The 17190-nt window shown below is 38.4% G+C and overlaps 2 protein-coding genes and 1 long non-coding RNA gene across 14 annotated transcripts in view; 2 read left to right on the forward strand and 1 right to left on the reverse strand.

The window, feature by feature from the left end:
- The window catches only part of UBR3 (ubiquitin protein ligase E3 component n-recognin 3), a 94462-nt gene extending 89997 nt beyond the window's left edge, over positions 1–4465 (forward strand). For all 6 annotated transcript variants that reach the window (XM_090143980.1, XM_090143981.1, XM_031599493.2 and 3 more), the window contains 3 exons: positions 264–473; positions 1558–1697; positions 2026–4465. In XM_090143980.1, the coding sequence (XP_090000106.1) occupies positions 264–473; positions 1558–1697; positions 2026–2143 (468 nt within the window). In that variant the 3' untranslated portion in view covers positions 2144–4465. The remainder of the gene's footprint in view (positions 1–263; positions 474–1557; positions 1698–2025) is intronic.
- A 4017-nt stretch (positions 4466–8482) lies between these two features.
- Positions 8483–14131, reverse strand: LOC149917251 (uncharacterized). Its single transcript, XR_016468262.1, has 3 exons — positions 14041–14131; positions 12357–12443; positions 8483–8787 (listed from the first exon to the last, which is right to left on the reverse strand). It is a non-coding gene; the product is annotated as an uncharacterized LOC149917251 (long non-coding RNA).
- MYO3B (myosin IIIB) overlaps positions 14059–17190 on the forward strand; it is a 193097-nt gene continuing 189965 nt past the window's right edge. For 6 of the 7 annotated variants that reach the window (XR_016468258.1, XM_090143985.1, XM_090143986.1 and 3 more), the window contains exons 1-2: positions 14390–14526; positions 16065–16206. The gene's annotated coding sequence lies outside the window, so the exon portion shown is untranslated. Of the gene's footprint in view, positions 14131–14389; positions 14527–16064; positions 16207–17190 lie in introns of those variants that run through there. The other variant, XM_090143988.1, reaches the window with a different exon arrangement.

Raw genomic sequence — 17190 nt, forward strand, 5'->3', positions numbered from 1 at the left:
ATGAAGGTTATTGCACTTAAGTGGTGTCACTTTTAGAAAATGTCCTTGGGAAATGGTTAGCACTCATTTTGTACCTGTTACAAAAGACAAAATGTGACCACAGGAAGGGTGTTCAGGCAGAAGCAGGTGACTGTTGCACGATACTTCCTAATGTGTGAAATAGAGAATGACTGAGAGAATGGTATTTTTCCATTCTTCCATAATTTAGTCTTAGTTTTATATAAATGAATGTACAGAACTGATCAATTGTTCTTTCTTCCTAGGCTTTGCTTATCCAGGAGCCTAAGTGGGACTTACCACGTCTCCTTCAGTTGCCTGAGAATTATAATACCATTTTTCAGTATTATCACAGAAAGACTTGTACTGTTTGTACCAAGGTTCCTAAAGATCCTGCTGTTTGTCTAGTTTGTGGTACTTTTGTATGCTTGAAAGGATTATGCTGCAAACAACAGAGTTACTGTGAATGTGTACTGGTAAGAGAGATAATTCCAGTTCTGTACTTGGTTCCCATTCTAGCAGGCATTTTTAACTCCATTGCTTGGTCCTGATGCGATCCTGATCTTATATGAATGTTTGTATCATGTTTAGCATTTATTTCTAATAGTTGGACCTAGATTGGATTCTGAAAAACAGTTGTATTAATCTTGTGGATTCTTCCCCTTGTGGAAGAACTCTTAAAAAGCTGTTGTGGGCAGTGTTGACACATTGTTTTCATTTTAACCTATTGAAATTTGCTGCCTTCAGAATGCTCATATCACTCAACAGTTGCTAGAAGTCTGGAAATACATTGGCTTCACAAAACTGAGGAGAAATTTATAACTAGGGCATAAAATCAAACCCAAATAAATTCCATAAGGATCATGTAATTCCTTGCACTTATCTTTCTCTCTGTTCTATTACAGTGGGAGAAGAGAAAAGTAGGCAAAATTTAAAATGCAATTAACAGTTACATTTAAGGTGTATGCTTCATGCAAATAGTTGAAAAGAATTAAGAATCTATGTAACTAATTACATTTTATTTTAGTCAGTGGAGTCATACCCTTTACTTGTAATAAAGCTATATAGAAAAAAATACATACTTTACATACAGTAGTGAGTGACATATTGAAGCACACAGGAATTAATTTTTTAAAAAATTAGTCTTGTAGAACTGCAGACTAGATCTATGAAAAGGCAAGATTTTTTTTTTTACTATTTTCTCTTTTTTTGCCATCTGTGCAGAATATTTTGTGATTCTAAATGGTTATACAACAAATTATAAATATTGTACAGAATGTTTTTGTTCATTTTTCTTATGCAACTCTTAACAGAATATGAGTACTTTCCCTTTTGCCATCAGAACCATTTTTGTATATAAAGTTATGGCAGCACAAGATAGAGTTCTGGTTTGTCTGGAGAATTTTGGGGCAGGCTATACCTTGTCAAACTGTACCCTAGTAAATAATGCATGTTGTTTCAAGAAAAACTAGTTTATATTTTGAAAGTCCTTTTTGTTATAAAGTTAATGGAGACTAACAATCTTTGTACTCTTCCCTTTCTGCACTCATAATTCTACAGCATTCACAGAACTGTGGAGCTGGGACAGGAATATTTCTTTTGATTAATGCATCTGTAATCATCATCATAAGAGGCCATCGTTTCTGCCTTTGGGGCTCTGTTTATCTAGACGCACATGGTGAAGAAGACAGAGATCTTAGGTAATGATTTAATTACAAGTACGTTTTATTGTTGCTGCTCTGTGTGTATCAGTTATATATAATGCAGTAACAGATAAAAATCTCTACCTTCCTTGAAGGCAAAACTCCCATTTTCTGCAAGTTTCTCCAAGAGGGAGAAGGAGTGCAGCAATCTTACTTAAAACCAAAAGCCCCCTATAAAAATATGTGCTTCTCTGGGGGAGGGGAAGGATGAAATATGAATATCCTATATATTTGTTTATATTGACAATGTTTATATTAACAATGAAGTTGTTTTCCATTTTATGTGACATATTAACCATTAGTATGTTTGTTTTTTTTTTAACAGGCGTGGCAAACCTCTCTACATATGCAAGGAAAGATACAAAGTGCTTGAGCAGCAGTGGGTGTCTCATACTTTTGATCATATCAATAAGAGATGGGGGCCACATTATAATGGCTTGTAAATCATCATCATCTTCATACCATATCATCGCTGTTTCCACGAATGAATGCATCTTGACTGACAATAGCTTTAAATGAATGGGAGTTCAGCTCTTTGTCTCGGGTAGAGTGGGGAATGGGCATAAAAGGGAAATGGAACTTGGTCAACACATGAAATTTTTGCATAATATGCTGCTGTTGTTATTAAATAGTCATATAATAATTTGAAATTAAATCCTCAAAATGGTGTGAGCAATGATTGCACTCAGTAGTCCTACTTTTTTTGTCCGATATTGTTAAGAAGCACAAGTTTTACTTACAGTTGTTTAGAGGCTCCAGGGATAGCTCTCAAGTTTTTATTTTTCTCTGCGTGGAGTTGAGTTTTTAGCAATTTTTGCTGAAACTGTATATGTGTACTACATCTTCTATGTTGGATAATTTTTTTTTGCCTTTCTTGTGTTGGTTTGAGGTTTTTTGCTTGGTATGCATTTGTAATTAGACATGAATTGTACAATGATTGTGAGACTGCATGGTAACAATTGGTCTGAAAGTTGAATTTTAAAGATTATTTCACTTACCACAAGAGGTCTATTGAAATATTTCAGGCATTACTGAAAACTTATGCTTTCTCAGGAATTTCATAGATTTTTTTTCTTCCATAAAATACATGAAATAGTTGTAAATTAGGTAGGTCATTGCTCTTAATATAATCCAGAAAATGCATTCTTTTTTTTCTCTTCCTGACTTTTTTTTCCATATCAATTGAATAAACCATTAGTGATAACACATACAGAAGTTGCTGTATATAGGGAATTAGTATGGCACCTGACACGGCAGATCCCAATCATAAGTGTAACAACCGTAAGCCTGTCTCTCATTACAGACCAGACGTATACTTCAGAATTATTGTTTTGGAAATGTGCGGGCTGTTCTACAAAGGAAACATGATTTTGTATCTTTCCTGTCATTTCAGGAGGTTCTTCTATTGCATTTGTTCAGAATAATCACTATTCTTTCTGCTTGGTTTTCCAAAGGGAAAGAAAAAAAAAAGAAAAGAAAAGAAAAAAAACTCGAGGTGTAGCCTATGTGAACACATAATGCATATGCAGCCTCACTGGAAGAATGCCAGATCAGTTCATGTTTAGAGAGCTAAAACAATTCAAGAGAACAGGCCAGACTGGACTAAACCCTGCTCTGTGTACGTTGGCAGGAAAGATTACAGTTAATATACTGGTATGTAATATATCGCTACTGATGTTTTTCCACAGGTGTTGGACATGTTGGCTATTTCATACAGCACTACCAAGCAGTTCCTGGTATTTTTGACTTTCGTAGCTTGTGTGTAAAATAAAATTTGTATGTGTAAAATAAAAACATCTTATGATAAAAAAAATGTATACAATGAAAAGAGTTCCCCAGTGGAAGTCATTACTTAGTGAAAAGTGTATAGGGGAAATAAAATGACTGTGTAGTAATCAAGGAGAATGGACAGAAGGAAAAGTGACTAAATACAATGAATTTTTCTGGATAACTGCAACTCAAAACCCCCCACAATAACGGATGCTGGTTTTTATACATACGTATAAATATATATATATATTTCAAAAAGTATTACAGTACTTCCTGTAAGATTAAAATTACTGTTTCACCAACTAAACAGCTATGTCTTTTCCAAAATATTACTTTTTTGATACTGTATTATAAGTTCTGCCTGTAATATTTTTGCATTGCTCATTATGAGTATCGGGCCATTTTGTAAGTGTGGTTGACAAGCAAAAAGTTTCTTTACATCTCCAGCATAACATTATTACAGGGCTCATGAACTTGAGTAATCCTTAGTTTGAAGCACCAATGCTATATTCACACGAGATAACGTATCCAGAATTTGATTACTGTGTTCTATTTGAAATGGAGCGTTCTCTGGTTGTGCATATGGATGTGAATTAAACTATTAGCCTTAACTTTAACATTGGGGTATTTCATAGTGTTTATTTTAGCACTGGTGAATTAGTCACCAGTCAATTTAAAAACACAAAAAAATTACTATGTTGAAAATTGTACTTGAATATCCTTGCATGCTGCTAAACAAGAATTTTGATTTCCCCCATTACTTTTTTTTTATCCTGTTTTATGAAGCTAACTTTGAAAAAATAACAGGTCCAAACTAGAGTGGCGTGTGTGTGCATTACTCAAATGTTCTGGTGTGATATCCTGTAGGAATGATCATTTAAGTACAGTACATTACTGTAGAATATAAATCTATCTTTAAAATGCATCAGAGAACTACAAAACTAGGAATACAGTAATCGGCATTGTAAGATATGTTAATAAAAGTCTCCTGTCAATCTGTGTGTTGGTGAATTTTTTTTCTTTCCACCTCAGACATCCAAAATGCAATTATTATTGAATTCCACACAATAGCCAGGCAGTTATTTGAATGTCAGAATTTTAAGCAAAGTACTTTGTGTAGAGAGTAATTCTGATTTGTTTATTCCTTTGTTGCTTGCATGCAGTTGTGTACGTTTGATGAATAATTTGGATTATTTCATTTTATGCATACCTGCACTGCTTAAGGCTGTGCTTGCTTTTATGCCTGTTATTATAACGTTGCTGCTGCAAAGCACTAACATTAAAATGCTGAGTTAAGAAACTGTCTTTCTGGGAAAGCAGTTCTTGATCATTTCTTCTGTCAGATGTGCTTCTGGAATAACTATCACTGCAAGTTTTTGAATGTATATATTTGTGTATTAAATTTTGCCCTTTTTTTTTTTTTTTTTTACCTTTGATAAATTTGGTGAAACAGTCTTGATTGTTGTTACCTTTGCATAATAGTCATAATAACATCTTTTCTTTTAGTGACAGCCTGAAATTCTAAGTGAATATTTTCATCACCGCTACAGTAGGAATCTTGCATAGCTCACAGTATTGCACAAGAATGTGATGTTTTGCTTTTAGAAAGTGCTTGTTTTGCTCCAGCATTTAAGTTTTGGAATCCCATGAGATAAGTTTGTGCTGTACGTATGCAGCTGCCAGAAGATGCAGTAAATTAGTATGCAGATCTTGGTATGTTTTACATGTAATTTTCATCTAAACCAGATTCTGTTGATCCTGCTTCATACTTCCTTGTTTTTGGAGGTGGGGATAGGGAGGAATGGAGCCTGAGCATTAAGCTAGATAAGAATGAAGCAATGTTGTCTGCAACATCAGAATATCACAGGGATGGGCTGACCCAATGTGTGAAGGTGCCTGACTATTAAATCAGCTCCTGGATTTGATGGATGCATGTAAAATGAGGAAGCTGGCTGTGTGGCAGTTCACTGTTACATGGATTATTCACTGCTGTCAGTGGTATCTGTACTGAAAGCCCATGTTAGAGTTATGCCATCTTTTGGTAGGATATTGTGCCCTGAGCACCCCTGCTTTTTCCCAGATGGGCAGTTGTTAGCCTGCAAGTGCTCATAGATTGAGAACAGCCTCAGCTGCTGCAAGTCCAAACCTGGAACTTGTTCTTCTGCCAGTATGCTGTCCTGTCATTGCAGCTATAATTCCTACTAGGTTATATTAGCTATTTATTCCTGCAAATGAACATGCCTTAGTAGGAAAAATATATTCAGTGAAGTTGAGCACTTTGAGATCTTACTTGTATAAATGGGCAGAGTGGTTTAGTAAATTAACATTTTTTTCCCTGGTGAGTTTAGATTTTTCCATACAATAGCATTTGTACTTTCTCATCACCAAAGCTGCTCAAAAGATTTAATGCTCCGTGCTTCAAATGCTGTTTCTTTGAAATACCATTGAGAAAGCACAGCTGAATGTTGTTAAACAAAAGATAGTTTTAAAAGCTAATCTTACCATCCTAAAACCTGTTTTTTTTGCAAAGTATACTTATGCATGATACCAGACACAATGAAGCATTTTGAATTTAGCTCTGAGTCCCACTTAGGAATGTTTCTAAATGAGCCTTCATAAAAGTACCATTATTTATAGAGACATTTCCTATAATTTTGTTATTTGATGTAGAGCAGATTGTTCTCTTAATTTGTAAAAACAGCAGCCAGTTCAATAGATATCCCTCGTATTACTGGATTTAATAATCCCTTTGTCTTTATCCCTTGTAGGTATCACATGAGTGGTAAACCTTTTCATTTCCTTTGAGCATGGAAACAAATGTTTTAATGACAGGAGCTAAAAATATGTGTGTGTTTTTCTTCCATTACTTGCCATCACAGAGCAAGAATTCTCTAAGATGAACTTTTCCTGTGAAGTCAAGCTCTCTCAGTCAATTCTTTATGTTGCATATGTCTTTATGTTTTAGCCAGCTGAATTGCTTGGAGCTCCTGTTGTCTAATACACTTCCCATTAGTCCCAGTAGGACTGCTTTCAATTTACAACTGCTGAACTTCTGATCGTTGTGACAAAAAATGACACTGGGCTCATTCCACTTTTATTTTTAAGCTTTCAATGGGAACAAAAACTGTCTTCATTTGAAAAATGGTTCTTTTAAGTGTTCAGCCATCTCCACTGTATCCATGCGTTAGCCTTAAAAGAGATCTACTGAAGTAGAAATGGGATTATGTACGGAACCACTTCTCATCAAAACAGAGCAATGTGTTTTAAGGGATTAAATGTGAACAAATACTTAAAGTAGATAATGAGCCTTTGTTTTTCAGGTGCCAAGGAATATCATTCGCACCTGGCTGTTGAAGCCTCTAATATAGTTTGTGAGAAGTTCTATTTTCCTTCTGTTTCTTTGGCTACCTGGGGCTCTCTCCATGTAATGCAACTTTTTTCTCGTGCCTTCATGGGCTAAATATTTTATGTGCAATTACCTTGTTTGTGTATTATTCCACAACAAAAGAAGCCCAAGCAGCTCTAGAAAATCATGTAACAATAGCTGGCAAATAAGATTGCATTTTCTCAGAGAGTGTTAGGGAGGGACAACTAGCCAGAGGGTACAGCTTGAAAATTATTCTGAAGAAGCTGTGGCTGCTTGCTTTCTTGCTCTAATTGACTATTATGTCATTTAGTTTCTTTAGCTGTCTGCTTGAGCCCATTGTTCTTGTCTTGCACTTATGTTGTAAACTCCTTTAAGACAAGGAGCATCCCCTGCTCTGTACTGTAAGTAAATGAAAGTGCTCCTCTGTAATGGTAGGCAAATGGTGTTACAGCAACCCAGACTGTAGGATCTACCATCATCAAAGGATTATAAATATGCACATAGGACTTGAGTGAGATATGGTTCTTTCATGCTTCCCCTTACTTTCACGCTTTTTTTTATGTTTTCATGTGTTACTGCCTCCACACTCAAACGTCACCCTTTTCCACACAGGTACTTTGGCAGTAATCAAAATCACCAGGAAATTAAAAGTGGTTTGTTTCCTGCAGCCAACCTTGACTTCATCATCATTTATATCATGTGCATCTGTACATCACCCTTTTTTCTCCTGCCAGAAGCTGCTATCTTAAGAAACAAACAAATATGCTGAGAGTCAAAGATGCTTATTGCCTTTCATGATTTTGGTACAACTGTATCTGTGCAACTGATACTTCCCAGCAAGTGATTGATGTCATTCAAATAACCCTCAGATACCTAGTTATTCAGAAATAGCTCATAATTCTGCTTTATCCCTATTGGTTCACTTTTTTCAGTCACACATCTGATAAAGGCAAGACCATGTATGGAAAATAATCCATTCATCTTATACAAGGAAGAAAGTATTTAAAATAATAATAATGTAAATGGGTTCTATTAGAACAATGCATTTCACTGACTGGGCCTCTGTTTAAATTGTGGGCAGAATTGGTGAATGTTAATCAGATTACTACATATAATGTTACAACTAGTAATTATAATTTATAGTCATTGTAAAGAGGTAAGAAATACGAAACAATCTCAAGCAGAGGTATTTCAGTAATGCTGTTCTGTGCAAGTATATTTCCAAGGATGCTGCATATCTGTTTTATCTGGTCCCCTGAAATGCACATCATAAGAAGTGTTGCATTGGTGAATACCAACAGTGTTTCCCCTGGCAACAATAAATAGAAGAAAGCTAAGCTCATTCAAATGATTTACCTTAGTAAGCGTGTCACAGCAACGATGGATGCTGTACACTAAGGGAACTCATTATGAAAGACACCGTGCTGTAAGAAGAAAGGAGGCCAGTAAAAAATGGTAGATTTCCCTTAACCTAGTGTTACTATTTGAGCAATATACTGCATAGTCGTTTGGAATTTGCAGAGGTTACTTGTATAAAATGAGATTTTTTTTTTTTAATGCGACATTTAATTTTCTGTACTATGGAAAAAAGTATATGCTGTGTGTGGAAAGGCAGAAGGAGAAAGAACATGGGAAAAGAAAACAATTATCATAAGTATCTTTCAAATTTTACTGATTATGTCTTATCTACTTCCTCAGGTCAAGCATTTGCGTGATGTAGGCAGCTTGGTGATTCAGACATGCACCAACTGAGAATAAATTTAGATATTTATAAAAATTATTTATATAATTATATTTATTAAAAAAAAATCTGTTGTCTATCCAGTAATAATTCTGAATGTAGCCATGAGGATGTCTACATTCCCAATCATTTTGCAGCTGCCTTTGTGAACGAAGCTGTACAAAACAGTTTGTTCCTAAGGATCGGTCCGTGGAGCATCACACTCAACTCTGCAGATATAATAAAGGATAAGTTAATGGAATTTGGGTAACCTGACTCATGTCATGGAAGAGCACTACATTTGTTAATTTTGGTACAGATGATTTTCTATAATGTAGATACTTGTCTTGGCAATTGGTTTCTAGAATATATAATATATAGGATTTATATGCATTGTTTGTTGTTGGCTTTTAAGTCTTCTGAGTCACCTTTCCCTTGGAGTTTACAGCTGGGAATTAACCAAATAACTCACTATAGTTTAGTCACGCTATTTACTTTTCAGTGTTTTCTCTGCATCAGGTATTTCTTCTCCCCTCTTCTGTTTCCAGTTGTCTGTAGTCTGTGGTTAGCTGTAATCATAAGTGATAACTGTGGTTATGATCCATAAGGGCTGGACTATGGTTATGTACCTTGCACTTTAGTCTTGGCTAGAGCTATTATTTTGTTGAGTGGCTTCTCCTGCTCTTTACAAATGTAAACATAATTACTTAAAGAGTGGAATCCTCTATGCTAGAATCCACTCCTGTACTAATACTGCCAGCTGCTTTAGGCAAAGTATCACCAGGAGGTCAAGAGGGTATCCTTTCCCACTACTTCATGGGATGAGGTTTAATAAGACCAAATGCCGGGTCCTACACTTTGGCCACAGCAACCCCAAGCAACGCTACAGGCTTGGGGTGGAATGGCTTGAAGACTGTGTAGAGGAAATGGACCTGGGGGTGTTGGTTGACGCTCGGCTAAACATGAGCCAGCAGTGTGCCCGGGTGGCCAAGAAGGCCAATGGCATTCTGGCTTGTATCAGAAGCAGTGTGACCAGCAGGAGTAGGGAAGTAATTGTTCCCCTGTACTCAGCTCTGGTGAGGCCGCACCTTGAGTATTGTGTCCAGTTCTGGGCCCCTCACTGCAAGAAAGACATTGAGGCCCTGGAGCGTGTTCAAAGAAGGGCAACAAAGCTGGTGAGGGGTCTGGAGCACAGGCCTTATGAGGAGCGGCTGAGGGAGCTGGGATTGTTCAGTCTGGAGAAGAGGAGGCTCAGGGGAGACCTTATTGCTCTCTATAACTACCTGAAGGGAGGTTGTAGCGAGCTGGGGGTCGGCCTCTTCTCTCGTGTAACTGGTGATAGGACTAGAGGGAATGGTTTCAAGCTTCGCCAGGGAAGATTCAGGCTGGATATTAGGAAATACTACTTCTCTGAAAGGGTGGTCAGGCACTGGAATGGGCTGCCCAGGGAGGTGGTGGAGTCACCGACCCTGGAGGTGTTCAAAGAACGTTTGGATGTTGTGTTGAGGGATATGGTTTAATGAGAACCATTGGTGACAGGTGGATGGTTGGACTGGATGATCTTATAGGTCGTTTCCAACCTTAGTGATTCTGTGATTCTGTGATTCTGTGATACTTAACATTAATGAGTCCTCTGTCCAGTTCTGGGCTCTGAAGTACAAGAGAGATACAGGCATACTGCAGAGTGTCTAGCTAGCATAGGGCCACCAAAACGATCAAAGGACTTTTCTTATAAGAAGTCTGGGAGAGAGCTGGGACTGTTCAGCCTGGAGAAAAGGAGGCTCAGAGGGGATCTTATCAACATGTATATGTACCTGAAGGGAGAGTGCAAAGAAGACTCAGGCTCTTCTCTGGTACCTGGTGCTAGGACAAGTCACTGTAGGCACAAACTAGAACACAAGAGGCTCCATCTAAACATCAGGAAGCCCTGCTTTACTGAGAACTGGCACAGATTGCCCAGAGAAGTTGTGGAGTCTCCTTCCAAAACAGCTTATACAAGCTCCTGGCCAACCTGCTCTGGGTCCCATCTTGAGCAGAGGCATAGGACCAGATAACCTCCAGAGGTTCCTTTCAACCTTAACTATTCGGTGACTATCTGGTATTTCTTTTAATCCATTGCTTAATACTCTCCTAATGGAGGTTGTTTTCAGCCCCCTTTGCTGTTTTATTATTTTCCTTCAAATTCACACTGTAAAACACCTCAGTTTCTTTCCCCTTCCTGTTTTCTGTATTCGGGTAATACAGTATTTCCATATTCAGGATTTCTTTTTTTTTACTTATGCACAGAGATTTTTTTTTCCTCCAAGATGGTGGCATTTCTTGAACAAGGATGCATTTGCATTTATTTATAGCTAAGACAGAAAAATCAAAGCAGCACCCACATGACCTGGTGGGCCAAGAAAACGTAACAAAATAGTCATTGACTAAGACACTTAGAATTCAGAGTGTTGTGTCCATACTTGGATAGCCAAAATTCAAACTGCCTCAAGATTTTCATGGAAGTAGGTACACGCTTTGGCAGTCTCCTCAAGATCTCCAGCAACACTATCTCTTCAGGCAAACCTGTGTAATGTTATTGCTTTAACGTCTGATGAAACAGTGTTTAGGATGTGTGTAGGTTAATGCAACCAGGCATTCTATTTGTAATTGCAAGGCCATCTCTGGGCAAAGTAAATTGCATTCAGTACAGGCATTTAAAAAGCATGAAATCTGGACTTCTAGAGGAAATTCACTGTAGTGAATAATGCTTGTTTATACCCATTTAAATAAGAACGTTTTAACACTATTTCAGGGCATCTCAATTTCTCAATTACAGAAAGAGGTGGTTTCATTACAACTATATTTTTTGATTAAAACACTTCCATTTATATTTTGTTGGTTGGATGACTGACTTCTAGTCAGTAATGTATGCCAATTTAAATACCAGCAGATTCGCACATGTGCATGCTCACACAAATTACAATGTGCAGCAGTTGCACTCATTCATAGAATACACCCATCAGTTAAACGCAGCATAGTATTATTAACTGTGGAAAAAATATTTCATATCCATTAAATTCTTGAGCCCATAGAATTTTATAATACTTCATTTAATAATAGTTTTTCATCTTCTATCATCTAACCATGGCCATACAAGTGAGAAAATATTTCTTTTTAAAATATAACTTAAAGAATGGATAGGAATGACTCATATCCTACTGAACTTGCGTTTGCGGAGCCTTACAAGGAGTCAATCATCACAGCACAAGTAATCAGAAATATAACAACAATTAAGTGTTCTAGTGGAGATTTGCAAGCAACAAGAACAAAATAATGGTTGTACATAAATATAGCCGGTTTCAGTGCAGTTTCAACACTTATGTAAACTGCAGTTTAGCACTGGCAACAGTGTTATTGTAAGCAATGTTATTAGTCTGGCTGCTATCAAAGGCAATAAAAAGTGCAGGTACCAGTAAAGGGCAACTAAAAATAAACCCATTTCTTTACCTTGTGTAACGTTACAAAAATGGAAGGATTATCTCATTTCAGCAGGAATAAACTTCAGATATACAAGTTAGAATTAAGATAACATTTCTTTTACTGCTTTATTTTGTAACTTCAAATCCTTAGTTGACTTTTCAAATTCTGTATTAAGGTATTTCTGAGATTCATAGATGACTCTATTGGCAAGATGTGCACTCTGGTTGCACCTATAAAGCTACTGCAATGAAAATTGTCACATCACGGAAAACAAGTCTGCTTCAAAATCCACCATGTGATGCAGTCTGCAAGCATGGTAGCTCCAGTACAGTGTACTTACCCATCATGACTGTCTCCTCACTGTATGCAGGTATGTTGAACAGTCTGGCAGTGTACAGAAAAGTTGTTCTAGCTGGTCTGCAAGGGGCTAGTGAAAAAGGGAATGAAAAGCCATCAGCATCAGAACAAAACAAGCAGGCAGACTCAAGGGATTGATTAAAAAATAAATAGGGATGAGCTTTTGTGACAGAGCCCAAGAAAGTCCAGATTGTAGCAGACAAAAGAGTCATAATCAGGGAAGTTTCTGTGATTCGAAAACCAACATATGAACTATGGGAGAAATCTGGAGTACCCAGATCTCCCATCTTTGTGTGTTCTAACTTCTGTAAGCTGAAAGCATGTAGAATTAAATGCTGAGGTCCCGCTTAGATAAGGCTGCTAGATGTTCAGGAGGGTCAGCTTGCCTGGGTGCGTGTGCTGTCTGTGTTACTATTTGCTATTATACAACTTATATAATGCTATACTACAGAATTTTTGCAACTGTGGATAGAGAAAATGGCTTGTGAAGAAGGCTTTGTATACACTTTTGTATAATAATTCAGCAAAACAGCAGTAATATGGAAAGGAACATTGCTCAGCAAAACTGTCAGATCACCTCAGTCTCTTGCTAATGTCATGATGGTCTGAATTCAGAGAAAATGCTCATAGTCTACATTCTTTACTGATTATCTAAATCTAGGTTTGTCTTTCAGTTGCTTCACTTTTTATGAAAGATTATTTTGAAGTAGTTTACTAAAATGTGGATGCAAGAAAAATGCATTCGCATAGGATTACAAAGCACAAAATCCAGTAATTTAGAGAGAGGTTTAAGAGAAACGTTGCACTTTGGTCAGAATGATGATAATTCACTGTTAGGAATTATGGCTTTGTTTTAAAAAAAAAAAAAACAAAAAAAAAACAGAAAAGATGCAGTAATGGAGAAAAATGCAGAGGAAGAATTAGTCTTTACAGTTTGCAACTCAAATAATTATGAAGAATTACATGGATACAAAGCCCTCTCTTTTATTATTATTATGAACATTACTTACAGACTATTTCTTAGTTTAAAAAAAAATATTAGATGAGAGCTGATTCTATGGATGGAGGGAGTCAGACCTGATTGAAGCTGATGAAAACAGTAGCTGCTCTTTAATTGCATCTCATTCAATTGGAGTACCAGTTCCTATCATTTTAAACCTCAGCCTGGGGCAGGCAGAGCTGAGCTTCATGCTTCTGACTATAAAAATAGGTCTGCTCATTTTATGGGTCTGAACACATTTGAGAGAGATAAAATGAAAAACCCTGTGGAAGAAGCAGAGTGTTCACGATGAGCCGGCACAATGTTTACCCTGAGAGTGCTATGGGAAGCGGAGCAGGAGCCCTGCTGACGTGAGGCTGGGAAAAGCACGGCACACTGAGAAAGGCAAGAGCCTCCTATTTGTTTCTCTGGGCTTTTTGCTCTTTTTTCTTCCCTTTCTCTTTTTTGTTAAACAAGTGTACCAGAGAAATACACATCTGAATTTCTCCCAATCAAGCAACCAGAAACAAGCTGAAGATTTTGTTCCGTATAAGCCCAAATACAGATAAAATGCAAATGAGCTCAAAGATGGGGGGGGTTCCACCAGAAAAACACTCCCAATGGGGGAGAAGTGCTCTATAAAGCACTTATTTTGCTCCAGGACAGAATTCTCAGAGCGCAGACTGACCTGTGCTCTCAGACAGCCGTTTTGTCTCCGTGCAGAAGATATATAGGTGGTCAGTAAATCTCAGTGAAAGCAGCGTAATACCAATTATGCGTACGTATGCACTAATTGCATTTCTTGCTCCTTTAAGATCTCACTAAATCTCACTCTTGGTTTATGGTTTTAATCGACCTTCCTCCAGAGCCCGGCTCTTCCCGCGCTGAGCCGCCCTTACGCCCTGAGGTAATCTCGCGCGCCACCGCGTCTGGCCTCGGCGGAGCGAGGCTCCGTGCAGCCGCTGCCCGGGCTCCGCGGGGCCGCCCTCGCCCGCCGCCGCACCTCCGTGAAGCGCAGCCCCGAAATGGCGGCGTGCGTTTGACCGGCGGCTCGTTGACGCGGCGAGTGGGGCGGGGGCTGTCCCCTCTCCGAAGTAACGCCGGGGTTTCCCCGATACCCTGAGAAGTCCACTGCGGCAGGGAAACGTACACAGACATTACGTTGTTTTGGAAGGTAACAGCTGTGCTTAATGCTGCAAGCCGCCGGAGAGGAGGCGAACTTAAGAGTGTCTTTCTAGTTACTTCTCTAAAGCAGTGCATTTCCTTTCTTTGCAAATATAAAATAATTCTTAGTTTTTATATTTAAAACCTGGTGTTGGTTGTTTTTTTTTTTTTTTAATTCTTCTAATCGAAATCTGTGCTCTAAAATTCCAGTACCACTGTGCAGTGAAAACCCAGGCTTGGTGTTTTGCTTTGAGGTACTTTGAAACAGTTAAGTACAGAGCTCTGTTCCTGTGTGAAAATTCCTGTTAGTGCAAATGCATAATGCTGGCCAAGTGTCAGCAATCCAGTTGCAGTTACTGAGGTTTCTTTCTTGCCAAGGTAGTGAATTGGTTCTGTCTCATCCCACAGTCGAATTCTGTGGAAAATGTGTATTCAAAAATATGTCAAATTCCTTTTAGACCCCTTTTGTACCCCCAAATTAACTTCACTCAATTTTTAATGCATGATTTCAAACTATAATGCATTTATTTTCCTAACATGATGTCCTTTTATCATCTGGTGTTTATCTGGGTTGATGTAGATTATTGACGCTGTAGCACATAAAGTGAAAATAGAAGTGTTCACCCAAGTTCTGTTCAGAAATGAAAATACGACCTGAACCAAGCAGAGCTCTTTTGCCCCTGGGCTGATACTTTCACACGGCAGTCCTGCTAGGAGGAGGGGTGAGCATAGGACACTGAAAGCCAGTTCAGACCCTTTTAAAATAGAAGGTCAGTTTATGTGCAAATATATCAGTTTGGAAACAGAAAATATGAGCTTTTTCACCCTTTGTGCTGACATTTGCTGCTCTGCGATTAAGCACCTGCAGGAAGGTTGTCTGCAGCAATACACAGGTGTGTGCTGGAGAGAGAGGACAGCTGTGTGATTCCCCCCTCAGAATTGTTTGCTGCCTGGCTGATTATGTGCACGATGTTATTTCTTCAGTAACGCTCAAAATCTTTGGTTAGAAGAAATGTACCTGTATTATTGGCTTTGTGAGTACAGAGATGAGAGATATAGCAAGCAGTGCAGTGGCTGTTCGGTTGCTTTAAAACCTGCCAGGACCAATTTTGTAGTGTTTTTGCCAAATGCATTCAAAATAAAAAGTTCACTGGACAAAGACAATGATTCTTGCATGCTAATGGCTGGAGGACAACAAAAGACTCCTGAGTGCAAAACTTTTCCTAAGGAAGGGAAATGTTCTGTGTTGCAAAAAACAGAAGTTACTGTCTTTGCTAGTCTTCTGCTAGAAGAAATGATGGAGAAGAGAATAATGAACAAAGTGCTCATAGACTGTGCAGTGATGTGAAGGTATTCATAGAACATTTGTGTTCAGGAAGGTGTTCTGGAATACTGAAAATTCGTTTGCTTATATTCAGCTTAAAAAAATTTGGCTGGTGATATTTTTCTGTACCCTAGTTCCAGGCTGTCATCTAAACAGCACTGTGATACGCTGCACATAGTGTAGCTTTTCTTTCCTTAGTTCTTACAGATTTCCTTTTTCTTCAGTTCTAGATGTAAATTCCTGTGATCCAACCCAAGGAAACATGAGAAAGCAGGAAGTAAGATGAGGGAAGAACCTAAGTGTTAGAAAGAGAAAAGGAGAAAGGGGGAAAAAGTCTCATACAAACCTCAAGCATAACTGGCCCAGGTGAGCACTAAACTTTTTACCAACTTTTTCTACTGCTGAACTTCACTAATGTTGAGTTAGAGAATACAAAGGCACTTTTGGCTTATTTGTTCAGGGGAAGAGGAGAATGCTCAGTGCCTGCAGGAACAGTCAGCTCTTTGTTCAGTAGGAAAGATCTGTCCTGGTTTTATTCTCTTGTAGTTTAATTCCTTTTCATAAAATTAAACTGAGCTGGACTGTGGAAGAATAAGCAAGCTTCAATGTATCACCAGTCGTCCAGGATGCAAGTGGGCGTTTTCAGTAATGTCTAAAGCACTGCAGTCTAAAGTATGGAGCCTTAGTGTTAACAAGGGGTATCAAATACGTGAACTTATTTGCTGTGGTGGATTATCACTGCGCTGTTTGATACAGACCTGTAGCTCCTAATATGGTGAGAGGAGATGGGAGAAGGTAAGGGAATTGCAGCAGGAGAATCTAGAACACAGAAAGTGCACAGTGAAGGTGATGATCACCCAAGAATTGACAGTGTGCAGCTGGGGAGAGCATCTGTTCCACTGGTTAAAGCAGTGGATTACTCTGCAGGTGAAATGGAGAAGGAGCAACCGTCTAATAATACTTTAAATCTGTCTCCTATTGATTCCCTCCCAGTTTTCCTGCCTGGCATGCTTCTTTCACACCTTCACAGAGTTCTGTGCTCCTGTTCAGAGGTCTGGTCAAGTGGAATTGGGAAGGGGCATCTTGTCAGGAGTGACAAGATGTGACTGATTTTTGTGTCAGCAAAAGGAAAACTCAGAATGAACCAGCTGCTGCATTAAAAAAAAGCAGGGACTTTAGATTGACTTGCCACACCAGAAAACTGAAAAACACCTTGGTAAAGCTGAGCTGTCCCTTCTGAGTGCTTTGCAGCAGGCAGGAAGCTCTAATGACTCACTGAGACTTCACCTGTGGTGGTGGCACAGGAGGGAGGGCAAGGGAGAATTTTCTTGCTAAGCTGCTGCTTCAGGA

The sequence above is a fragment of the Phasianus colchicus genome, chromosome 7, assembly GCF_987193195.1.
Source record: "Phasianus colchicus chromosome 7, bPhaCol1.hap1.1, whole genome shotgun sequence".
Taxonomy (NCBI): Eukaryota; Metazoa; Chordata; class Aves; order Galliformes; family Phasianidae; genus Phasianus; species Phasianus colchicus.